This window comes from Geotrypetes seraphini, chromosome 9 (genome assembly GCF_902459505.1).
Source record: "Geotrypetes seraphini chromosome 9, aGeoSer1.1, whole genome shotgun sequence".
NCBI classification, from domain to species: domain Eukaryota; kingdom Metazoa; phylum Chordata; class Amphibia; order Gymnophiona; family Dermophiidae; genus Geotrypetes; species Geotrypetes seraphini.
This window is the reverse complement of record NC_047092.1, coordinates 74,180,465-74,206,172: the sequence shown is the minus strand read 5'-3', so window position 1 is coordinate 74,206,172 and position 25,708 is coordinate 74,180,465. Positions and strand designations below refer to the sequence as shown.

The window sequence follows — 25,708 nt, the reverse complement described above, 5'->3', positions numbered from 1 at the left end:
TTGCAAGGGGGTGCAGTAGACCCCCCCCAAAATGTAAGGATGTGCCTCCACAATGCACCCTGAGTACAGTACTCTTGGAGAGGTTCAGCGGGAAGTGAAATTAATGGCACTGATAGCCAACAGTGGTTGCATAAATAATATACTGTGTTGGAATTATTTAAGTGAATCTTTTTTATTGTGTTGTGTATGTTTTGGTAAATGACTAAGTTATGAAGAATATTATTATAGTTTATGAAATGATTTTTTATGTCTTTTCATAGTTTGTGACATTGTTTTTAATTATATATTTTGGATTGCAACTTATGGGCAAGGGTGCATATGCATCCTCTGCAGCATGCGTTGCTCTTCCGCTAGACTCTACAGACAGTTGTTGCTGACAGCTCTTCCTTGTTCTCTGGAAACCGGACCAACAGGAACATGCCACTGCAGATTGCATCTTGGGTAGTTATGATGACAGATGCCAGTCACCACGGCTGGGAAACCCATTTTAACCGTCGTCCTATTCAGGGGCATTGGATGCCCTCTCAAAAGAAATGGTCCATCAACTAATTGGAACTGCAGGCCATTCACTTGGCTCTGGTGAAATTGCAGTCAACTGGAGGGCTAAGCAATCAAAGTCTTCTCCAACAGTGCAACAGCGGTGGCATTTGTCAATTGCCAGGAAGGAACCAAGAGTACTTCTCTGGCTCAGGAAGCCCGCCTGCTCTTTCTCTGGGTGGAGTGTCATCTCCTGGCCCTTTCAGAAATGCATGTAGCGGGAGTCGACTGTTCAATCTGACTTTCTCAGCAGACAGACTTTGGATCTGAGCGAGTGGGAACTGTCCTCGGCAGTGTTTTGGCCATTGTGCAGTGCTAGGGTCGGCCTCACTTTGACCTTGTGACAACAGCGAAGAACTTGAAAGTAAACTGATTCTTCAGTCAAAGATCAGAGCCTGGAAGCAAGGGCTTAGACGCTCTAGTACAGCTGTGGCCTACTGTATGTTTTCCTCCCTGGCTCATGATCAGTTAGATCCTTAGTCAGATTGCAACTCATCAGGGAAGGGTAATTCTGGTGGCTCCAGACTGGCCTCACAGATCTGATGTGTCTTCGCATAGGTTGCAGCCTTCGGTTTCAGACTTTTCCAGATCTATTCTCTCAGTTCAGCCTGTATGGAGGATCCCAATCTCTTTGCTCTTATGCCATGGCTATGAGTGCGAAGCATTGGAGCATAAAGGATATTCTGATGTTGTCAATTCTACTCTTCTGAAATCTAAGCAGTCGACTACTCTGTCTGCCTATGCTAAGATGTGGAAGACTTGCCAACATTGGTGCGACCCAGAAAAGTGTGGAGCCGTAATCAGCTCCTGTTTCTTTAGTGTTAGCCTCTCTACAGGCGGATCTTGACATGGGCCTCACTGTGGCTTCCCTTCAGGTCCAAGCTGCTGAGCTTTCTTGCTACAGAGCCCAGGAACGTAGTCTTTAGCTTCATCCTGATGTGTCCAGTTTTCTGAAAGGTGCTCTTTGCATTAGACCTTTGTGGGACCTTAACTTGGTTTTGTCTGGCCTCACCAAAGCTCCTTTTGAGCCTCTGAAGGATGCTTCTCTCTTGGACCTGAAGCTAAAGGTGGATTTCTGGTCGCCGTTACTTCAGTGAAATGTGTCTCAGAACTCCAGGCTCTGTCTTGTAGAGTCTTTCCTGAGGATCTCGGAGACAGGGATTCCTCTCTGTACAATTCCTTCATTTCTTCCAAAGGTGGTGTCGGCATTCCATCGGGAAGTCATTTGCCTGCTTTTCAGCCTACTAGTTTTAAGAAGCAGGACTGCATTTTGTGGAAATTGGATGTCCGCAAAGTTCTTCTGTGTTATCTAGAGGTCACAAATGAGTTTTGCCTGTCTGACCATCTTTTTGTGCTGACTCATTCTTCTAAGCGGGGTGCTTCCACTTCCAAGGCCACCATAAGGCCATTTTGCCAGCCTATATTCTATGCGGTAAACAGTGGTAGAAAGTGGTGAGGGAGAAATCCTGCATATGGTTGAGGGGGAGGGAGACATGTATGGAGAAGAGAGAGGGAGGAATGTTGGACGTAGGGTGGAGGGCAGGGAGAGATGGAGCAAGGGGAGAGAAAAGGAGATGTTGTACATGATGATGGAGGGGAGGAAAGGAAAGGTGCTGCATGGAGGGGAATAGAGAGGTTTGACCCAGGGCACAAGACAAGGAGAGAGATGGTAGACAATGGGGAAGAAACAAATGTTGGATATGGCAGTGGAAGATCGAAAAAATAATTATATTTTCTATTTTGTGATTACAGTATGTCAGATTTGAAATGTGTATCCTGACAGAGTTGGTGTTAGAGACAGTGTTCATGAGCTAGGACCTAACAGAGAGAGGAAACATATTTTTTTATTTGGTTTTGTTTATACCACAGCACTGGCATGGAGTTAGAGAGGGCAAAGGGGGCGGGGTGGGTAGAAAGGATACAAAATAAACCCACCAGGATGTTAAAATAACCAAAAACACCTGATTGAGTGAGAAAATTGAATTAAAAAAATCTATATAATAAGCCAAATCAAATAAGAACATAAGAACATAAGCAGTGCCTCCGCCGGGTCAGACCATAGGTCCATCCCGCCTAGCAGTCCGCTCCCGTGGCGGCCCGAACAGGTCACGGCCTGTCTGAGTCACCAGAAGGGGCCCCTTTGCCACCTTGGTTTCCCATTGAGTCCTATCTTCCCATCGAAGTCCTAACCCTCCGGTCTTGCACATCCACGACCTGGTTGGATTTCTATACTTATTTCCTGGTTAGCTTTCTATACCTGTGTTACATCCCAGAACCTCTCTCAGTATCCCACGATCCCCCTATCCCTCAGGAATCTGTCCAATCCCTGTTTGAACCCTTGTACCGTACTCTGCCTTATCACTTCCTCCGGTAGCGCATTCCAAGTGTCCACGACCCTTTGGGTGAAAAAAAACTTCCTTGCATTTGTTCTGAACCTATCTCCCTTCAGTTTCTCCGAATGCCCCCTCGTGCCTGTTGACCCCTTCAGCCTGAAGAATCTGTCCCTATCCACCCTCTCTATGCCCCTCATGATCTTGAAGGTCTCTATCATATCTCCCCTGAGCCTCCTCTTTTCCAGAGAGAAGAGCCCCAGCCTATCCAACCTCTCGGCGTATGGGCAGTGTTCCAGCCCTCTTACCAGTTTCGTTGCTCTCCTTTGGACTCTCTCAAGTACCGCCATGTCCTTCTTGAGGTACGGCGACCAATATTGAACGCAGTATTCCAGATGCGGACGCACCATCGCTCGATACAATGGCATGATGACTTCCCGCGTCCTGGTTGTTATGCCCCTCTTTATGATGCCCAGCATCCTGTTGGCTTTTTTCGAGGCTGCTGCGCACTGTGCAGATGGCTTCAGTGATGCATCCACCAGCACACCCAAGTCTCTCTCAAGACTGCTGTCTCCCAACGATGCACCCCCCAATTTGTAGTCGAACAACGGGTTCTTTTTCCCTATATGCATGACCTTGCATTTTTCCACGTTAAATCGCATTTGCCATTTGTTTGCCCAGTCTTCCAGCTTGTTCAGGTCCCTTTGTAGGTCCTCACACTCCTCCCTGGACCTAACTCTGCCGCACAGTTTGGTATCGTCTGCAAATTTTATAACCTCGCACTTTGCCTCCTTTTCCAGGTCATTGATAAATATGTTGAAGAGTAACGGCCCCAGCACCGATCCCTGTGGCACACCGCTCGTGACTCCCCGCCAGTCAGAGTATTGTCCCTTTACTCCAACCCTCTGCAGTCTACCCGACAACCAGTGCTCGATCCATCTGTGCACATCCCCTCCCACCCCGTGGTTCCACAGCTTCCTAAGCAGCCTTTCATGTGGCACCTTGTCGAAAGCCTTTTGAAAATCAAGGTAAATGATGTCTATAGGTTCCCCATTGTCCACCCGACTGCTTATTCCCTCAAAGAAGTACAGAAGGTTCGTTAAGCATGACCTTCCCTTACAGAATCCATGCTGGCTTGTTCTCAGTAGGCCATATCTCTCGATGTGCTTGCAAATACCGTCCTTGATCATAGCTTCCACCATCTTCCCTATAATTGAAGTCAGGCTCACCGGCCTGTAGTTTCCGGGGTCACCCCTCGATCCCTTCTTGAAGATAGGTGTGACATTCGCCAATTTCCAGTTCTCTGGTACCTCTCCAGTTTTCAAGGATAGGTTGCAAACATGCTGGATTGTGCCCGCTATTTCTTGTCTTAGTTCTTTCAGAACCCTTGGGTGGATCCTGTCCGGGCCCGGCGATTTGCCGCATTTTAACCTGTCTATCTGTTTGAGGACATCCTCCTTACTTACCTCTATGTGTTCTAATTTTTCAGCCTGTTCCCCACTCATGAGCTCCTCTGAGTCCGGTATATTAGATGTGTCTTCTCTCGTGAAAACCGACGAGAAGAACGTGTTCAACCTCTCAGCTACCTCTTTATCCTCCTTAATCACTCCCTTCCTATCCCCATCGTCCAACGGCCCCACCTCCTCTCTCACTGGTCGCTTCCCTTTTACGTAACTGAAGAATTCCCTGAATTGGGCAGCACTAATACTTGCTCACTTCTCTACATGCCTCTCCTAATCTCAGGTGGTCACTGCTGAGCCCCCTGTTTGAGTATTTTGTTTGCTTCTCTCCTGGCACAATCCTCTCCCTCCTTTTTTGCCCCTATTTCTTGACTTGCTTTTGTTGCTCTTTTGTTTTGTGCCATAATTAGCCTAGATTTGTTTATTGTTTGGAATATGTTTTCTTTTTCCGTAATGTACTTTCTATCCATGCACAGTATATAAGGTGATCTATCACAGAGCTTGGCTTTCTCTATCTACAGTAACATAGTAACATAGTAGATGACGGCAGATAAAGACCCGAATGGTCCATCCAGTCTGCCCAACCTGATTCAATTTAAAAAAATTTTTTTTTTTTTAATTTTTTTCTTCTTAGCTATTTCTGGGCAAGAATCCAAAGCTTTACCCGGTACTGTGCTTGGGTTCCAACTGCCAAAATCTCTGTTAAGACTTACTCCAGCCAATCTACACCCTCCCAGCCATTGAAGCCCTCCCCTGCCCATCCTCCACCAAATGGCCATACACAGACACAGACTGTGCAAGTCTGCCCAGTAACTGGCCTAGTTCAATATTTAATATTATTTTCTGATTCTAAATCTTCTGTGTTCATCCCACGCTTCTTTGAACTCAGTCACAGTTTTACTCTCCACCACCTCTCTCGGGAGCTCATTCCAGGCATCCACTACCCTCTCCGTAAAGTAGAATTTCCTAACATTGCCCCTGAATCTACCACCCCTCAACCTCAAATTATGTCCTCTGGTTTTACCATTTTCCTTTCTCTGGAAAAGATTTTGTTCTACGTTAATACCCTTCAAGTATTTTAACGTCTGAATCATATCTCCCCTGTCTCTCCTTTCCTCTAGGGCAGGGGTGTCAAAGTCCCTCCTCGAGGGCCTTAATCCAGTCGGGTTTTCAGGATTTCCCCAATGAATATGCATTGAAAGCAGTGCATGCACATAGATCTCATGCATATTCATTGGGGAAATCCTGAAAACCCGACTGGATTCCGGCCCTCGAGGACCGACTTTGACACCTGTGCTCTAGGGTATACATATTCAGGGCTTCCAGTCTCTCCTCATACGTCTTCTGACGCAAGCCTCCTATCATTTTCATCGCCCTCCTCTGGATCGCCTCAAGTCTTCTTACGTCTTTCGCCAGATACGGTCTCCAAAACTGAACACAATACTCAAAGTGGGGCCTCACCAATGACCTGTACAGGGGCATCAACACCTTCTTCCTCTACTTACTACGCCTCTCTTTATACAGCCCAGCATCCTTCTGGCAGCAGCCACTGCCTTGTCACACTGTTTTTTCACCTTTAGATCTTCGGACACTATAACCCCAAGGTCCCTCTCCCCGTCCGTGCATATCAGCTTCTCTCCTCCCAGCATATACGGTTCCTTCCTATTATTAATCCCCAAATGCATTACTCTGCATTTTTTTTGCATTGAATTTTAGTTGCCAGGCATTAGACCATTCCTCTAACTTTTGCAGATCCTTTTTCATATTTTCCACTCCCTCTTCGGTGTTTACTCTGTTACAAATCTTGGTATCATCTGCAAAAAGGCACACTTTTTCTTCTAACCCTTCAGCAATGTCACTCACAAACATATTGAACAGGATTGGCCCCAGCACCGAACCCTGAGGGACTTCACTAGTCACCTTTCCTTCCTTCGAGCCACTTCCATTAACCACCACCCTCTGGCGTCTGTCCGACAGCCAGTTTCTGACCCAGTTCACTATTTTGGGTCCTAACTTCAGCCCTTCAAGTTTGTTCAACAGCCTCCTATGAAGAACTGTATCAAAGGCTTTGCTGAAATCCAAGCAAATTACATCTAGCATATGTCCTCGATCCAGCTCTCTGGTCACCCAATCAAAAAATTCAATCAGGTTCGTTTGGCACGATTTACCTTTTGTAAAGCCATGTTGCCTCGGATCCTGTAACCCATTAGATTCAAGGAAGTACACTATCCTTTCTTTCAGCAACACTTCCATTATTTTTCCAACAACTGAAGTGAGGCTCACCGGCCTGTAGTTTCCTGCTTCATCCCTGTGACCACTTTTATGAATAGGGACCACATCCGCTCTCCTCCAATCCCTTATGTGGAACATCTGGTTTTCTCTAAACTTAATCGCAGTGCTCCCCACCCTGTTCCGTGTGGCAGGATGTGTTAGATTATTTAGTAAAATTTCTTAAATCATAGGCCATTTAGATAATTTGGCATATTAAATACATATTATTTTTTTCTTTACATTTATGAATATATTGGTAAATATTCAGCTGGCAGCAGTCAGCATGTTTTGTTTTTTTCAAATGCTGACTGCTGCAGATGGAATTTATTCCAGGTTTAGGAAGCCCCATGGGTTGCAGCAATGCCTATTTTCTCCTTCATGTTTCAGCTTCAGTTTCAAAATAGCCTCTGTTGGTAAAGGTCACAGCTCCATCCCTGGGAGCTTAGTCCCTGTAAACCAGTGATCTAAAACTCAAACCCTTTGCAGGCCACATTTTGGATTTATAGGTACTTGGAAGGCCTCAGAAAAAATAGTTAATGTCTTATTAAAGAAATAACAATTTTGCATGAAGTAAAACTCTTTATAGTTTATAAATCTTTCCTTTTGGCTAAGTCTTAATAATGATATCTATAATAATAATATGCTAAGCATGAATGCGCACTCTTATCCCGTGTTCCCTGAGTCCTGATCTGTCGGGATGTGGCCGGCAGAGTGCGCATGCGCGCCACAGAAGCCTCTCTGCTCTCCACCTCGCGTGGCTGCAGAAACGGCCCCACACTTGCGGCTTCAGAATCACTTAATCCCTTGCCGCCCCCCCTTCCCTTCCCGTTATCCGACCGGCTCCCTTACTCCCTTGCCGCCCCTTCCCTTCCCGCGATCCAACTGGCTCACTTACTCCCTTGCCGCCCCCTCTTCCCTTCCCGCGATTCGACCGGCTCACTTACTCCCTTCCCGCCCCCCCTTCCCTTCCCGCGATCCAACCGGCTCACTTAGTCCCTTCCCGCGGTCCTGACAAACTTGCGACTCCAACAGCGTCTGCAGCACTGTACACACGCTGCTTCGGGGCCTTCTACTGCCCTGATTTATTCTGGCACATCTCTGATGACATCATCAGAGACGTGGCAGAGCAAATCAGGGCAGTAGAAGGCCCCGAAGCAGCGTGTGTACAGTGCTGCAGACGCTGCTGGAGTCGCAGGTTTGTCGGGACCGCCAGAAGGGAAGGAGGGGCGGAAAGGGACTAAGGGAGCCGGCCAGACCGTGGGAAAGGAAAGGGGGGGTAGGGGAAACGCTGCTGCTGCACAGGGAAGTAGTGTGGGGGGAGGGAATTCTGGTTAATAATAGGAGACAGAAAAAAAACCCCCACATAAAGCAGCCAAAGAGACAAACACCAAAACAAACACAGACAGAGAGACCAAAAGTAAGACATTCAGACAGCAGCCAAAGAGATAGACAGAAGGTGACAGTCAAAAAACCACACAGAAGAACAGGGGTCTAAAGAGACAGATTTAAAGAAAAAACCAAACAAACCAACTTTGGACAAGGAGAGAGAGACAAACAGAAAAAAAGACACACACACAGAAGGACAGGGGGCTACAGAGACAGATTAAAAGAGACAGACACCAAAACAAAGACAGACAGACATACAGCAGCCAAGGAGACAGACACCAAAACAAAGACAGACAGACATACAGCAGCCAAGGAAACAGACACCAAAACAAAGACAGACAGACATACAGCGGCCAAGGAGAGAGAAAGAGAGAGACAGAAAGAAAGACAGACAGGCACACAAATCTATTCTAGCACCCGTTAATATAACGGGCTTAAAGACTAGTTGTAATATATAGCTAAAGAGACATATGATTAAGAAATTGTTTTATTTTACTTTTGTGATTATAAACATACCGAGGGCCTCAAAATAGTACCTGGCGGGCCACGTGGCCCCCAGGCTTCAGGTTTGAGACCACTGCTGTAAACTGTGTCTGATCCCATCCGCACAAACCTCGAATAGTTATGATTTTATATTGAAATCATTTTATTAAAGTATAAAAAGAAACAATATTCTGAACAATTGTTATTTTATATATCTTTGGGTTTAAAGCTAACTGCTAGGCTGTTCCCTAGACCTGGTTCTTACTTTGCTAAAAGAGTCCATATTACCTGCTATGAAAATTATTAATCTCACATGTTTTTGATTTCTCTGAATTATCTTACCTATGAGAGGCTAAGGATAACGTGACCATTTATTTTTTTCATCAAAAGGGGACATCTATTAATTGTCAGTCCTGCCCCAATCCTGCCCTAACCCTGCCCCAATTTCTTCCATTCATTTTTCCTGTACACTTATCTTATTAATTCATAATGGTAAAATTTTTAAAAAACTACAAAGCACACTATACACAGAGAAAATGTTAATTATCATTTATATTTGGGGGGGTTCAAAGATATCAAGGCAGATGACTTTAAAATATGCAATGTCACCTCAGTAACTATAGAAAAATAGACAAATATAGTGCAAAATATAGACAGCAGATATAAATTCTCAAAACTGACACATTTTGATCACTAAATTGAAAATAAAATAATTTTTCCTACCTTTGCTGTCTGGTGATTTCATGAGTCTCTGGTTGCATTTCTTTCTTTTTGCACTCGGGCCCAACAATTGTCCCTTTCTATTCCCTCCCTCCTTCCTTCCTATGTCCTTATTGCCCCCCAGTGCCTCCTTTCTATGTTCCCCTCACTGCCTTCCAGATTTTGTCCCACCCCTACCCCCGAAGCCAGCCTACCTGCTAACTCCCTCCCTCCCTGTCACGCCAAAGCCAGCCTGCTTGCCTGCCTACCTCCTTCCCAGACTGCTACGCACAAAAAAACCCTCCCTCCTTCCTTCCACCGCCCAGCTAGGGGTCCCCCAGGCTAGGTTTAAGAACCATTGTCTTAATGCAATATCGTAAAAAGGCTCCTAATGGCCTCTTACCCTGTATGTTGGTAAAGGTAGTCCATGGAGAAGTTATGGGCAACAGCTGTCATTTGTTCACAGATCTAATACAGCAGAATTAGGGGAGCAAATGGGGTACGGTTTGTCAACATTACATTACATTACATTACATTAGGGATTTCTATTCCGCCATTACCTTGCGGTTCAAGGCGGATTACAAAAGGTTAATTTAAAAAAGACAGAATTACAATGATTAGCTAGAGAGGTAAGTTGTAGATCTTAAGAGCATTTAGAGGTCGTGTTGTTATTGCTATTTCAGGAATTTCTTGAAAAGTGTGGTTTTTATTTCTTTTCTGAATGTCCTATAGTCTGGGGTGGTCATCAGAAGGTTGGAGATCTGGTTGTCCAGTCTTGCGGCTTGAGTGGCTAGGAGGCCGTCGTGTAGTTTTGTTCTTTTTACTTCTTTGATTGGGGGGGGGTATGAATGGTGAGTGCGTTTTTCTGTGTCTGGTACTGGGTGCTTGGATGAGGCGATTGATCAGGTATGATGGGCTGTCTCCGTGTATGGTTTTAAATAATATGCAGTAAAATTTGAAGTGGATTCTTTCTTGGATTGGGAGCCAGTGTGAGTTGATGAAGGCTTCAGTGATGTGGTCATGTTTTTTCAATGAGTAGATGAGTCTCAAAGCTGTATTTTGGATTGTTTGGAGTTGTCTTATCGTAGTTGCAGGACATGGAAGGAAGAGTATGTTACAGTAGTCCAATATACCTAGTATTAGGGATTGTACTATAAGTTGGAATTGTGTTCTTTCAAAGAATTTTCGGACTTGTCTCAGGTTTCTCATGATTGCGAATGATTTTTGAATTGTTTTATTTATTTGTGGTTGCATTGTGCAGCATCTGTCTATGGTCATGCCTAGTAGTTTTATGGTGGTTTGGATGGGATATTTGGTTGCGTTTATGTCTAGGTTGGTTGTGGTTTGGATTTTGTCATTTTCTAGGAGGATGAATTTGGTTTTGTCTTGGTTGAGTTTAAGTTTGTGATTTTTCATCCAGGTTGTGACTGCTTCAAGTGTTTGGTGAAGTTTGTCTGTCATGGTAGGTTTAGAATGATCGTATGGGACGAGGATGGTGATGTCATCCGCATAACTATAGGAGGTTATGCCTAGATTATCCAGATGCGTTCCTAGAGAAGCAGTGTAGAGATTGAAGAGGGTAGGGGATAGTGGAGATCCTTGTGGTACGCCGCAGGGGTTTGACCAGGATTCTGACTTTTCTTTGTTTGATTTTACACTGTAGGTTCTGAGTTTTAGGAATCCTTCAAACCAGGAGTATACTTTGTCTGAGATGCCTATTGCATCTAAGATCTGTAGAAGGATGTTGTGGTCTACTAGGTCGAATGCCGCCGATAGGTCCAGTTGTATGAGTAGCATTTTTTTCCCTGTACTAAGTTGTTGTCTGACGGTATCCATAAGGGAGCCTAGTAGTGTCTCTGTGCTGAAGTTTGTTCTGAAGCCTGATTGCATGGGGTGGAGTAGGTTATGGTCCTCTATGTAATTGGTGAGGAGTTTGGCTACAAGGCCTTCTATAATTTTGACATATAGCGGAATTGAGGCTATAGGTCTAAAGTTAGATGGGAGGTTTTGTGGTGCTTTTGGGTCTTTTTGGATTGGGGTGATGACAATTTCGCTGAGGTCAGCAGGGAATGTGCCTTCTGTGAGCGTGAATTGGATCCATTGTAGAGTTATGGTGCGGAATTTTACACTGGAGGTGGTAAGGAGATATGAGGGGCAATGGTTGAGGTCACAGGAGGCATGGCTGTATTTTTTGTAGAATTTGTTGAATTCTGACCATTGTGTGTTAGGGAATTGAGTCCAAATTCTGTCTGCTGCGATTGCCTCTTTTCCTGTAGGGTGGATTGTGGTTGGATTTTGATGGGATGGGTTAAGGATGAGTGTGGCTCTGGTGTTGGTGATTTTGTTCTTGAAGTGTTCTGCTAAGAGGGTGGGTGATGGTGGAGGTGTGTTCGTGGTGGTAGTGTATGGTTTGGTGTCTGTTAATTCTTTCAGGATTTGGAATATTTTTTTGGAATCTTGGGTTTCCGTGCCTATGAGATTAGTGTAGTAGCTTTTCCTCTTATCTTTTAGTAGATTTTTGTATTGTTTGTTGATTTTTTTCCAGTCGGTTTTTGTTTGATCTTGGTTCTTTTTTCTCCATTTTCTTTCTAATCTTCTACACTGTCTTTTGAGTTGGAGTAATTCATTATCAAACCATTGGTCTGATTTCCTGCTGGTTCTGGTTTTGGTTTGTAGGGGTGCTTTAAACCATCATTTTCACAGTCATTGACAGCTAATTTTGCAAACAAAATCGGGTAGTCTTTTTTTTTTTTTTGTACTTTCTATGATCAGCCCAGGCTATCTGGTGTCTTTCAGCCGCCACTACTACTGATTCCCAGTCTCTCTCCTTACCTCCCTGCTGCTGCTAATCGCTACCCAGAAGCCTTCTTCCCAACATCAATTCTGACGTCGGAGAGGACATTCCGGGGAAGGGAGGAGGGAGGCTTTTTTTTGTGCGCCGCAGGGAAGGAAGGAGGTAGGCAGGCAAGCAGGCTGGCTTTGGAATAATGTACCTGAATTATTTATTAAATGTGTTATGTGTTTTGTATTTTTAGGGTCATTTTCCGTATCCAGACGTCTCTAAATGGACAGATGAAGAGTTGGGCATTCCACCAGATGATGAAGAATAAATTCTAAGGTCTGTTCTATTTGTATGTAGGTGCTGTCATGTTTGGAAGGTCATTCCCTGATTTGGATTAGGATTATGAATCCTAAGAAGTAGCTATGTACCGTATTTTCGCGGATATAACGCGCACCCGTGTAAAACGCGCACACGGGTATAGCGCGCAGAAATCACGATGATATGTACAAAAACTTTTGTATACCGCGCTCACGGGTATACCGCGCATGATGCCCGATGCTCCTTTCGCCCGCCCTGACTTTCCGTGCGCTGTCCCGACTCTCCGTTCACCCCCCCTGACTTCCGTGCACTGCCCTGACTTTCCGTGCGCTGTCCCGACTCTCCGTTCACCCCCCCCCTGACTTCCGTGCACTGCCCTGACTTTCCGTGCGCTGTCCCGACTCTCCGTTCACCCCCCCTGACTTTCCGTGCACTGTCCCCCCCTTGAAGTCCTGTCCCCCCTTGAAGGTCTGTCCCCATCCTGAAAGCCTGATGCCCCCCCCCCCCCGACGTCCGATACATCCCCCCCCCCCCCGGCAGGACCACTCGCACCCTCAACCCGAAGGACCGCCGACTCCCCAACAATATCGGGCCAGGAGGGAGCCCAAACCCTCCTGGCCACGGCGACCCCCTAACCCCACCCCGCACTACATTACGGGCAGGAGGGATCCCAGGCCCTCCTGCCCTCGACGCAAACCCCCCCCCCCCAACGACCGCCCCCCCCCCCCCAAGAACCTCCGCCCGTCCCCCAGCCGACCCGCGACCCCCCTGGCCGACCCCCACGACACCCCCACCCGCCTTCCCCGTACCTTTGTGTAGTTGGGCCAGAAGGGAGCCCAAACCCTCCTGGCCACGGCGACCCCCTAACCCCACCCCGCACTACTTTACGGGCAGGAGGGATCCCAGGCCCTCCTGCCCTCGACGCAAACCCCCCTCCCCCCAACGACCGCCCCCCCCAAGAACCTCCGACCGCCCCCCCAGCCGACCCGCGACCCCCCTGGCCGACCCCCACGACCCTCCCACCCCCCTTCCCCGTACCTTTGGTAGTTGGCCGGACAGACGGGAGCCAAACCCGCCTGTCCGGCAGGCAGCCAACGAAGGAATGAGGCCGGATTGGCCCATCCGTCCTAAAGCTCCGCCTACTGGTGGGGCCTAAGGCGCGTGGGCCAATCAGAATAGGCCCTGGAGCCTTAGGTCCCACCTGGGGGCGCGGCCTGAGGCACATGGGCCCAACCCGACCATGTGTCTCAGGCCGCGCCCCCAGGTGGGACCTAAGGCTCCAGGGCCTATTCTGATTGGCCCACGCGCCTTAGGCCCCACCAGTAGGCGGAGCTTTAGGACGGATGGGCCAATCCGGCCTCATTCCTTCGTTGGCTGCCTGCCGGACAGGCGGGTTTGGCTCCCGTCTGTCCGGCCAACTACCAAAGGTACGGGGAAGGGGGGTGGGGGGGTCGTGGGGGTCGGCCAGGGGGGTCGCGGGTCGGCTGGGGGGGCGGTCGGAGGTTCTTGGGGGGGGCGGTCGTTGGGGGGGAAGGGGTTTGCGTCGAGGGCAGGAGGGCCTGGGATCCCTCCTGCCCGTAATGTAGTGCGGGGTGGGGTTAGGGGGTCACCGTGGCCAGGAGGGTTTGGGCTCCCTTCTGGCCCGATATTGTCGGGAAGTCGGCGGTCCTTCGGGGTGGGGGTGCGAGTGGTCCTGCCGGGGGGGATGTATCGGATGTCGGGGAGTCGGCCAGGCAAGAGGGCTTGGGCTCCCTCTTGCTCCGATCGTGGATGCGGGTGCGGGTGGGAGTGCGTGCGAGCGGTCGTTTGGGGTGGGGGTGCGAGCGGTCCTGCTGGGGGGGTGAATCGGGCGTCGGGCGGGGTGGGAACTATGTTTAAAAACTTTTGTATACCGCGCTCAGGCATATAACGCGCGAGGGGTATGCGCGGTAGGTAAAAACGCGTATAACGCGCGCGTTATATCCGCAAAAATACGGTAGTTCTTGATAATTTGGCTATATCCACGTAATTCAGATACTTTTCAGAGTGCAGTTAAATAGTGCATCATTTCAGCAAAAGTCAGCCAAGTACACAATGCTTTGCTTTCTGTGCAAAGGAAGATTATGGAGAATGTGGAGATCTTGGTTCAGAAACGTTCAGTCTGTGACAGAAGTTCAATTTAGCCCTTCTATCAGCAAAATACGCTTTTTCCTTCTTGTGCCTACAGCAATTGGACAGTACTGTGGAGCTATGCTCTGGCTCCTCTCTTCCAGTGCAACCAAGTTGCCATTGGAAGAGTAAAGAGAGGCTGGAGGAGGATGCAGAGGTAACTGTTGTAGGATACTTATTCACTTATTTAATGTTCTGATTTGCTCTTAATACGATACAGTGTAGTGTGTGTGTATATATCATAAACTTTTAACCCGCCTTGAATATTAAAAGTTACAGGCTATAAATCAGTTTAATAATAATTTTTCTTTTTCCCTCAAGTTCCCCAATCAGCCAATAGCATTAGAATTCAGGAAAGGCAGGGACAGAGATGAAGCTGACAGGCAGCTCGCTCTTCAAACCCTCCCGATCATGTCCATTTACAGTTATATCTACTGTGTAGAACAGAGGGCTGTTATCCAGACCCCATATGTCACTATGCTATCAGGACCCGATATTCAGCTGATGGTAAGGGAAGAGAGCCACCGAAAACTCCTTTCAGTCTATAGTTATCTGTGAGGAGGGAAATGAATCTTAAAAGAGGATGAGTTGAGGAAGGGATTAATAATGCTGGAGGTGAATGTGTTGGTGGTTACCATGTGAAAAGTGGAATAAGAGGGGGACCAATTCTAGACCTAGTCATTTAGTGGTGCAGGAGGTTGTGGTGCTGGGGCCACTTGTTAACAGTGATCATAACGTGATTAGATTTAATTTCTGGAGTAAATACACACAGCAGATCCAGTATGTTAGCTTGTAACTTTCAAAAATGAGACTGATAAAATGAGGAGAATGGTCAAAAGAAAACTTAAGAGGAGCAGTTTCAAAGGTCAAAAGTTTACATCAGGCATGGATGCTATTCAAAAATACCATCCTGGAAACCCAGACCAGATATATTAAAAAAGCAGGAAGGAAGAGCTAATGACAGCTGTCATGGTTTAGAGCAGGGGTCTCAAAGTCCCTCCTTGAGGGCTGCAATCCAGTCGGGTTTTCAGGATTTCCCCAATGAATATGCATGAGATCTATGTGCATGCACTGCTTTCAATGCATATTCATTGAGGAAATCCTGAAAACCCGACGATTGCGGCCCTCAAGGAGGGACTTTGAGATCCCTGGTTTAGAGTGTGATATGAAGAAAACTTTTAGAGTTAAAAGAAAATCCTACAGAAAAAGATCTGACTGGAAATAATAGGAAATGATATAAGGAATGGGAAGTCAAATGTAAGGCATTGATAAGGAAGGCGAAGAGATACTGAAAAGAATATTGCTTTGGAGGCAAAAATAAGCATAGTAAAAGTTTTTTGGTATAATAAAGCAAGAAGCCGATAAAAGAATCAGTTGGAATGCTAGATGACCAAGGGGTAGAATGACACTTAAAGAAGACAAGGCCATAGCGGAGAGATTAAATGAATTCTTTGCTTTGGTCATCACCAAGACAGATGTGGGAGAGATACCAGTGCCTGAAATGGTATTCTGTGCTGATGACTGAAGAGAAGCAAACAAATGTTTGTTAAACTTTTGATGAATTGAAAAATTTTGGACACGCCAAGTCTAAAATGATTTACAAAAAAGAGCCACTCTCCAAAAATCAGTAGCAAGAAAAGAACTCCAATAATTGATAGGAAAGAACACATTCATACAAGATACAGTACTAATCCAGGGCTTAGTGATAAAAGTTTCTAAAATTAAAAAGATATGACCATAAGTTATAGTTATTTAAATTGTCTGCCTCAGTGATTGAATCAATCAGCAGTACGTTGTATTTAAAGCCATTGAAAAAAGCCATTGAATTGTATTTACAAAGTTTCTGAGCAAAATCTCAAAGGCAAGCCATACCACAGAAAAGATGCCAGGAAAAAGAAAGCCTGGATGGAAGGAGGGAGAACAAGACCATGATAATTTTGGTATATCCCTTCCGGATTACATTTAACTCTGACGTTGGACGTTTTGGGCAAGATGGCCACAAACCCAGTAGAAAAAGTCCATTTTCAAAGCTGCCATAGGTGTATTTTTTATGGCACTTAGTTCATCTATATTTTTTGGCCATTTTCAAATATACAGACATCTACATGCTAGACACACAAAAGCCAGCTTTTTGGACGTTCAAGCAGCTAGCATGTGGTGCCTTGTCTGAACAGCTTGCCATCAGCTGATCATGGCAGGGGAATCCCAATCAGCTGAGTCAGTTTCATGGAGTCCTTCCAACTTGGCTGATCGGATAGTCCCCTGCCAGCATCAGCTGAACCGATAGGGAGAACCACAATTCTTCCGTCCCTCCCTCCCTCCCTTTCTTTCACCGATCCCAGCCCCACAGAGAGACAGTCCTCCAGCCTTACACCCCTCCCTTCAATATCCCTGAACATCTCCCGACACCCCCGGACCTTCAGATTAAAAATCAGGAGGAGGGAAGCATACTCTCTCCAGCCAATAGGTGCCACCTCTTCAGAATGACTGTTTCTGTTACATCCCTTCCGGATTCAGTACGCTAGGTGTTCAGTCCATTCCTGCAATCCGGGAGTTGCAGAAATCCAAACACTTTTTTTCTGAGCACATGTTCCACCTCAAAAAATTAGAGCCCCATGTAGTTTTCAGTTTTTGCAAGAAATCCGTGCATAAGTCTTTTGGATTTGCTCTGTATCTTTTTTTTTCTTACTTTTTCACTTAACGTTTCTTTTTGGTGGTTTGAGTGCCTTGAAACCCCTTTGCAGTGGTTCTCTGTCAGATGAAAGACTGAGAAACTTCGGTGGATTTGTGGTGTTAGCCTGGTATGTGACACCTTTCCTAGACGTGGGGGTCCATTCCCCTCGAAGCTCACTTACCTGCTGACCTTGTTAGGAGTTTAAGCACAGGCTTTATGCGTCCTGTCCCCGGTCATATGGAGAGGATCTGTGGGGGCAGGGGTTATAGTCAGTGTCCGTACGACTGGCAGTCCGAAGATCTTCAAGTTTGGTCATTTTGGAGCTATTCTGAGGCAGAAAATCTTTTCCTTCATTCAGCTGCAGTGAAAAGAGCTGACAGGTAGAGAATGACACGGGACAAATTTTTCCCTGTCCCTACAGGAACTCAATTTCCCCATCCCATCACCACGAGTTTTGTCCCTGCCTCCGCCCCATTCTCTAAGCTCTGCCTTAACCGCACAAGCCTCAAACACTTTATGATTTTAAAGTGTTTTAGGCTTGTGCAGATGAGGAAGGAGCTATTCTGAGGCAGAAAATCTTTTCCTTCATTCAGCTGCAGTGAAAAGAGCTGACAGGTAGAGAATGACACGGGACAAATTTTTCCCTGTCCCTACAGGAACTCAATTTCCCCATCCCATCACCACGAGTTTTGTCCCTGCCTCCGCCCCATTCCTCTAAGCTCTGCCTTAACCGCACAAGCCTCAAACACTTTATGATTTTAAAGTGTTTTAGGCTTGTGCAGATGAGGAAGGAGCTTGCAGGAATGGGGCAGGTACAGGAAAAAAACTCGCTAGGATGGGACAGGAAAATGAGTGAGGATGGGAAAAAATTTGTCCCCGTGTTATTCTCTACCGACAGGCAAGGCATTTCAGTGACTGTGAGTACAGACCTATGTTATTTCCTATGGGAACTTCAGAGGTGGTCTGTGAAACTTTCTAAAACTTATTTTTGAGAGTTTCTGAAGGTAGGATTTGGGTCTTCCACCTCCCTAAACCCCAAATTGCTATTTTTAATTTTCGGATTTTGTTTATTTTTGCCATTTTTGGTGCGAGTCTTGGATTTTTATCGATCTCTGAAGTTTTATTTGTGCCTGAAAACCCATCGAATTGATTAAAAATCATTTGCAATGGACTCCCAAGCCCCTACTCTGTCAAATGTGTGCATTGATTGCGCCGAATTGGCGCCAAATCAGCGACCTCTGGGGGAGGGACATAGGTCCATGATTTCAGGAAAAATTCCCAACCAGAGGCCGTTCTGCAGTCTGGCGCCAAACGCCAGCGTTAAGAATCTGGGGACTCTTGGCACAGAGCGAGCGCTTCAGCAGGGCCCTACAGTGGACAAGGTGTGAGTTTTTTTCACTGGCCCTTTTTTTTTCCCAGCTCCTCTAGAAAGTTTATTCTTTGAATCCAGCTCGGACTCAGCCAGTGAGCACATCAGTTTATGAACCAGTTGCACCAGTGCCAGAGATCTGTTTTCAGGAGCCCTCTCATCTGACTATGGCAGAGCTCGGTTGCATTTTGCATTACAGATATTATGCTGCTTTTGTCTCCTGACACTGCTTTTATTTTGGATCTGGCTGATACCTTGGCTGGAACTCATACAGCACTGTCACCCTGAGAGCCTGGATTTAGGAGAGGACCCCTTTGTCAGCAGACCTTTTAAGTAGGCTTTGTTCACCATTTGCTTGCTGAGGTTATGAAAAAGCAAAAAATTGGAATCTCTTCTTTCCATGTCATAGTGTCTGTTATTTCTTGGTCTGGTTACAGAACAATAGGGATGCCTAAGCTGCTCTTTCCGGCTCTCTTGTTCCTGCTTTTCAGCAGTTTTGAGCAATCTAAGGTGGATTCTGCCATGGCACAGGATATCCAGTGCACGGACTTCCTTAGTGATGGGGGAGTAGTGTTTGAGGACTCCCAGGATCGCAGAGTGGATATTCTATTTAACACAAAAAAAACCTTTTTGAAGTGGCTTCTTCAGGCATCAAGGCAGCAGCAGCCTCCTTTGTGGCACATGTCTGTCACACAAGATTGTGCAGGGTGCCTTCTGTGGAAGTGAATGTCTGTCCTCAGCTAGTGTTGGATGGTGTGGCAGATGCCCTTTTTGATCTCATTCAAGTTCTTACCGCTTATGCGGTGTCTGCATGCTGGCCTCTGGATCCGTCCTTGGGCTGGGGACTCTGCCTCCAAGTCTACTTTTAAGCAGATTTCCTTTCAAGGGTCAGCTTCCTTTTGGGAAAGGTGTGGATCAGAGAATGACATGGTGGCTGTTACCCGCTGTAAGCCGCGGATAACCCCTGAAATGGGGGGGGGGAGAAGAACAGTGTTCACTGCGGCTTTGGGGACAAGGCCATTCACTGACCATGAGTTCGTCCAGACTAGAGAATGACACAGGAAAAAAATTTGTCCCCATCCCTGCAGCCACCGCCCCTGTGACAACCGTCCCCACCCCATCCCATCCCTGTGACCACTGTCCCCTCCTTAAGTCTCGTTGGCCTTTGGTAGGCCAACCACTTTGGTAACCCTCCCACTGTTTTTATCAGCGATCCTCAAGTTCTTCCTCCGAGATATTCTCAGGGATACAGTCCCCATGATAACACTTCCAATTCCAGATGTCTTTATGCATCTAGAACCCAGGCTGCTACTGCTCCTAAACTGCCTTCCAGAGGGCCACCTTGCTCAGTTTTACCAGGAGTGGACTTGCATGTCTTCAGATAAAATGGATGGTGGACATCATTTGGGAGGGGCACAAGATAGATTTCTTTTGCCTGCCTCTGGATTTGTTTCTAGACTTGTTGGCCAGTAAAGGAGTCAAAGGTCTGCACTAGAACTCGCAAGTTGGATGGCAAGAGAGTCTTGCTCCTCTTTTGGAGAAGGAGAAGGCTAATGATTTTTGGATATCTGTCCTGACTGCTCTACCTCAGCGTAGTTGGCCGGCATCAGTGGCCTCGATCGCCTGATGGCCTTTTCCATGGCTTATGTCACCCATGGCTAGCTGCTGCTGGTTTCTTTTCAGGCCCACTCCACTAGAAGTGTTGCTGCTTTGTGGGCAGAGTCTTGTGTGTTTTTTGCCAGTTAAAATTTCAGGGTGGCTACTTGGTCCTTTCTTCCTACCTTTACCTGTTTTTTTTTCCAGATGGATATGGCGGCTCACTTTGATGCCACTTTTGGGACCTCAGTGTTGCAGTAAAGAGAAGGGGAAGAGGTCTCTGAGTTGAGGCCAGTGTGAGGGGTGTTACTGGGTTCAGGGAGGAGGAAATTATGCTGTGAATGTTTGGTTGGGGGGAGGATATGTTCACCAGGTAACAGTTGGTTTCTATTTATTAATGTTTGAGAGTAAGGAGCTTTGTTATTTTGAGCTTTATATTATACCACTAGATACTAGGGGACTGGTATTTAAAGCAATTAAGAGGTCAGCAGCAACTGCCAACAATTAGCTGGACAGAAAATGGCTAAATTTTGGCCTTAGAAATCATAAAGTCAAAGTTGAGGTGTTCTGCTGGAGGTAGGCTTAGGAGTATTGCATGGTAGATCTAATGGTGATATTCAGCTGCCAGAGTCGTAACTTATCAGTCTAACTTAGACTGCAGAAATAGCAGGTACAATGTTTAATGGATAAGTTACATTAACATTAAATGAGTATTTTCAGCAATTCCATTCAGTGTGAGATAATAAAATTTGTAGACGACACCAAACTATTTAGTCGAGCTCGGCCTAAAGAGGACTGCGAAGAATTGCAAAGGGACTTGAACAAACTAGGAGAATGGGCGACGAGATGGCAGATGAAGTTCAATGTTGAGAAATGTAAAGTATTACATGTGGGAAGCAGAAATCCGAGGTACAACTATACGATGGGAGGGATGTTAGTGAAAGAGAATACCCAAGAAAGGGACTTGGGGGTAATTGTGGACATGACAATGAAGCCAACGGCACAGTGCGCAGCGGCCGCTAAGAGAGTGAATAGAATGCTAGGTATAATCAAGAAGGGTATTATTACCAGAACGAAAGAAGTTATCCTGCTTTTGTATCGGGCGATGGTGCGCCCGCATCTGGAGTACTGTGTCCAATATTGGTCGCTGTACCTTAAGAAAGACATGGCGTTACTAGAGAGGGTTCAGAGGAGAGCGACACGTCTGATAAAAGGGATGGAAAATCTTTCATACGCTGAGAGATTGGAGAAACTGGGACTCTTTTCCCTGGAGAAGAGGAGACTTAGAGGGGATCTGATAGAGACTTACAAGATCTTGAAGGGCATAGAGAGAGTAGAGAGGGACAGATTCTTCAAACTTTAAAAAAATAAAAACAAGAGGGCATTCGGAGAAGTTGAAAGGGGACAGATTCAAAACAAATGCTAGGAAGTTCTTCTTTACTCAACGTGTGGTAGATACCTGGAATGCGCTTCCAGAGGATGTAATAGGGCAGAGTACGGTATTGGGGTTCAAGAAAGGATTGGACATTTTCCTACTAGAAAAGGGGATAAAAGGGTATAGATAGAAGAGTACTGTGCAGGTCCTGGACCTGTTGGGCTGCCGTGTGAGAGGACTGCTGGGCGCGATGGACCTCGGGTCTGACCCAGCGGAGGCAATGCTTATGTTCTTATGTTCAAATAGGATCACAAAAAAAAAAAAAAGTTATCACCCTGGTGCTGAAAATTGACCTGCTTGAATTTTGATTCTAAATTTTGTTTCTTAAATTGTATGTTAAGGGAAGCCGTTGCTTTATTTCCCTATCCAGGCCAACAGTTTATTACTTGTGTGCAACACTTAGGGGCTCCTTTTATCAAGGTGTGGTAGGCGGTTAACACGTGGAATGTCGCGCGTTCAACCACCTGCCACGCTAGTCGCTAACGCCTCCATTGACGAGGTGTTAGTTTTTAGGGTTACCGCAGGGGTGAGCGCGTGATGAAATGTCCGACGCGCTAACCCCCGTAATGCGCCTTTGATAAAAGGAGCCCTTAGTACTGGTCTCTGCTGAACGATTCATGGCGCATTATCCATTTTGTTCTACTATACTCATTTTATTCCTTTTTCCACAGGTTCACCAATTCCATCTCATGGACAAGACTATCTGGGTCAAGCTTTGTCAAATTTCCAAAATATATACTTAGTGTAAATAAAATTTAAAAAATCACAAATGTGTCAATGAATTAATGGATGCATGTAAATAAGCAATAAGGCAAACTAGACAAGTGAATCCCTTAGCTTTTTCTTTACATAAAAGACCATTCTTTGGTTTTCATTTTATTAAATGTATGATTTCAGTTGTTATACATCCCCTGTTTCGAAGGGGAGAGAGCAAAAGAGAAAGTGCTCCTCTCAGCGTCCTGCTCCAAACGCCATCTTGTCTCCCCACCTGTCAAATTTTTAGGTATATAATAAATAGATTAAAAAAAAAAAGTCAGTACTCTGTGAACTGTCAGTGTAAACACAGAATTAATCAAACGAGCCTCAGACACACTGACAATATATAGTTTCAAGTCAGGTACTTTTAGCCACTAAGGCAACATGTCCTTAATCATTGGCTCCTCTTACATGTTGGGTGGGAAATTCAGTAAAAAACTCAGCAGGCACAATCCGAGAAAAACCTGAACCCCACCCAACTGTAGAGGAAACTATAGTAACCAGTGTACAGTCACACAGTAGTGTGCCACAAAGTTAAACAAAAAAGTGCACAAAACAATAAACACCACAAAAAGCCAAGTACAGTGGTATCTTGGTTTACGAGCATAATTTGTTCCAGAAGCATGCTCGTAAACCAAAATACTCGTCTATCAAAGCGAGTTTCCCCATAGGAACTAAGGGAAACTCAGACTTGATACGTTCCCACCCACCCCCCCCCCCCCCCGAGGCCAGCGGCTCTGCTCTACCCCTCCCCCCGCGATCCGGCATCCCCCCGCTCGCGTCGCACCCCCCCTGCCGTGATCTGAAATCCCCCAGACCCACCCAAACACATTGCTTACCCCATCTGGCCACCAGCACCAACGCACAGGACGTGCCAGTGCTGGTGCTCGAAGATCTGCGTCCTCTTCTTTGCTGGGCCTTGAGCATCTGCACATCCTCAAGGCCTGCGAGTTCACGCTCTCTCCGAGATTCTTGGAGAATCTCGGAGACAGCGTGAACTCGCAGGCCGTGAGCATGCGCAGATGCTCAAGGCCCAGCAAAGAAGAGGACGCAGATCTTCAGGCACTGGCATGTCCTGTGCGTTGGTGCCAGTGGCCAGATGGGGGTAAGCAGCGTGTTTGGGTGGGTCTGGAGGATTTCAGATCGTGGCAGGGGGGGTGCGACGCGAACAGGGGTTGCCGGATTGCAGGAGGAGGGTGCCGGATCATGGGGGGTCGCCGCTTGCAAATTGAGGCAAGCTCGGTTTCCGAGGCACCGATTTTGTGAATGTTTTGCTCGTCTTGCAAAACACTCGCAAACCGGTGCACTCATAAACCAAGGTACCACTGTACTTACCTGGGAGAAAAATAGCAATAGTAGTGGTTCCTCCAGGTCAGTCCAAAAACTGTCTCAGCTCCGATTGCACACCCTTTGGTCTCACAGCGGCTGGCTGCACACAGCAAGTACAAACAAGAGCTAGCCATGGTTCAACACAGTCTTATAAAAAGTTCTCACAGGAGCCAACTTCTAGTTCCGTTAGAGGAGAAGCTTTTGCAAACACAAGTGACTTCAGGGTAGGGCTGCTTGAACAAATTAAATTAAAATGCACCACAAAGATAAGTGGAAGGGAGGGAGATACACAGACTGTGTGAGGGGGGGTGGAGAGAGGGAAGGGGTGGAAATGAACAGACGCTGAAGGGAAGTGGAGGAGGGGGGGTGGAAAGGAACAGACGCTGAAGGGAAATGGAGAACAGAGAGTGGGGAGAAGACGCTGAAGGGAAATGGGGAACAGAGAGTGGGACGAAGACAGAGATGCCAGACCAATGGGGGTAGGTGGAGGGAGAGGCACAATAAGAGAGCATATGCAAGAGGCAGAGAGAAGACAGACAGTGGATGGAAGGAATTGAATGAGGAGAAGATGTAAGCAGAAACCAGACAACAAAGGTAGAAAAAAAAAATTATATTTATTTTCTTTTGCTTTAGGATAAAGTAGTATATTAGTTATGTTGATAAAAATTCATAAAGCCCTGCCAGCTGAACATCTCTTTCTCCAATTCAGCAGCCAGAACTTTGATTTATAAAATGACAAATGTACAGAATATTGTTTCTTTTTATACTTTAAGAAAATAAGTTCAGTATAAAACTATTTAAGGCTTGTGTGGATGGGATCAGATGGTTTACAGAGACAGGATGGAGGACCAGAATCGACGAGACGGGGTTAAGCTCATAGAACCAGGGACAAATGTTTTCTCCATGTCATTACTTTTATGTGCCAAGTGGAATTAAATTAACAACAAATAAAAGCTGTATAATTTAACATTGAAACTCCAAGTGGCTACAAAAATCTCTAGGGTTATTTTTTTGCCTCACCCTGTTATATATTTATAAATAAATATATATTTATTTATACACCCTGTGTATAAATAAATATATATGTGTATGTGTGCACACGTGTGTATAATGGATATTAATTTTATATATATAGGGTTTAGTGTTTACTAGTGCCGCCTGATTAGAATCGATTCATCGATTCACATCAGTGAACGATTTGCTTTCTAAAAAAATTGAACCCACTGATTCAGTGAGTCTTTTCACCTCCAGGTCTCCTAAAGAAGCAGCAGTGGTGGCTGCTCCTGGCCTACCCTGCCATGACCTTCCCTCTGCCGCGTCATTGATGACGTTACTGATGACAAGGCAAAGAAAAGCCTTGGCAGGGCTGGTCAGAAGCAGCCTGTTCAGAGCGCTGCCTCTCCACTGGCCATCTCCACTGCTGCTTTGGGAGTCCCATATGTCAGATCTCATGGTGGAGGGGTTGGTCAGGAGGTGCTGCACAGGGGAATAGGAGGGATAGAAAGCTGTTGCATATGGGGGGAGAGAGTAGTAGAAGAATTGTTGGACATGGGTTAGAGGAGAGGAAGGGAGAGATGCCACAAAGGTAGCATGGCGTAAAATCCTGCATAGGGTGGAGGGGAGGGAGACATGCATAGAGAAGAGAGGGAGAAATATTGGACATAGGGTGGAGGGCAGGGAGAAATGGGGAAAGAAACTTGATAATGGGGGAGAGAAAGAGATGCTTCATGGAGAGGATTAGAGAGGTTTGACCCAGGGCACAAGGCAGAGAGAGAGAGATGGTAGACAGTGGGAAAGAAACAGAAGTATTGGACATGGCAGTGTAAGGGAAGGTACAGAGATGAAAGATGGATGATGAGCATGGAGGAAGAAGAAAATGTCAAATGGATAGGAGACCCTGGTGAGCAGTTAACAGAAGTCAAACAAATCAGAGCCTGGGACCAACATCATATGAATAATAAATTGACCAGACAACAAAAGGTAGAAAAAATAATTTTATTTTCTATTTTGTGATTACAATATGTCAGATTTGAAATGCATATCCTGCCAGAGCTGGTGTTAAGCAGCAAGCGTGAGCTAGGACCTGACAGAGAAAGAAAAAGTCTTGTTTATTTTGTTTATACCACAGCGCTGGT

General features: G+C 46.1%; 1 protein-coding gene across 3 annotated transcripts in view; it reads left to right on the top strand.

Moving 5' to 3' along the window:
- NDUFB2 (NADH:ubiquinone oxidoreductase subunit B2) overlaps positions 1–22,445 on the top strand; it is a 28,135-nt gene extending 5,690 nt beyond the window's left edge. For 2 of the 3 annotated variants that reach the window (XM_033959508.1, XM_033959506.1), the window contains exons 3-4: positions 12,202–12,284; positions 22,160–22,445. In XM_033959508.1, the coding sequence (XP_033815399.1) occupies positions 12,202–12,276 (75 nt within the window). In that variant the 3' untranslated portion in view covers positions 12,277–12,284; positions 22,160–22,445. Of the gene's footprint in view, positions 1–12,201; positions 12,285–14,472; positions 14,493–22,159 lie in introns of those variants that run through there. The other variant, XM_033959507.1, reaches the window with a different exon arrangement.
- The last annotated feature ends 3,263 nt before the right edge of the window (positions 22,446–25,708 follow it).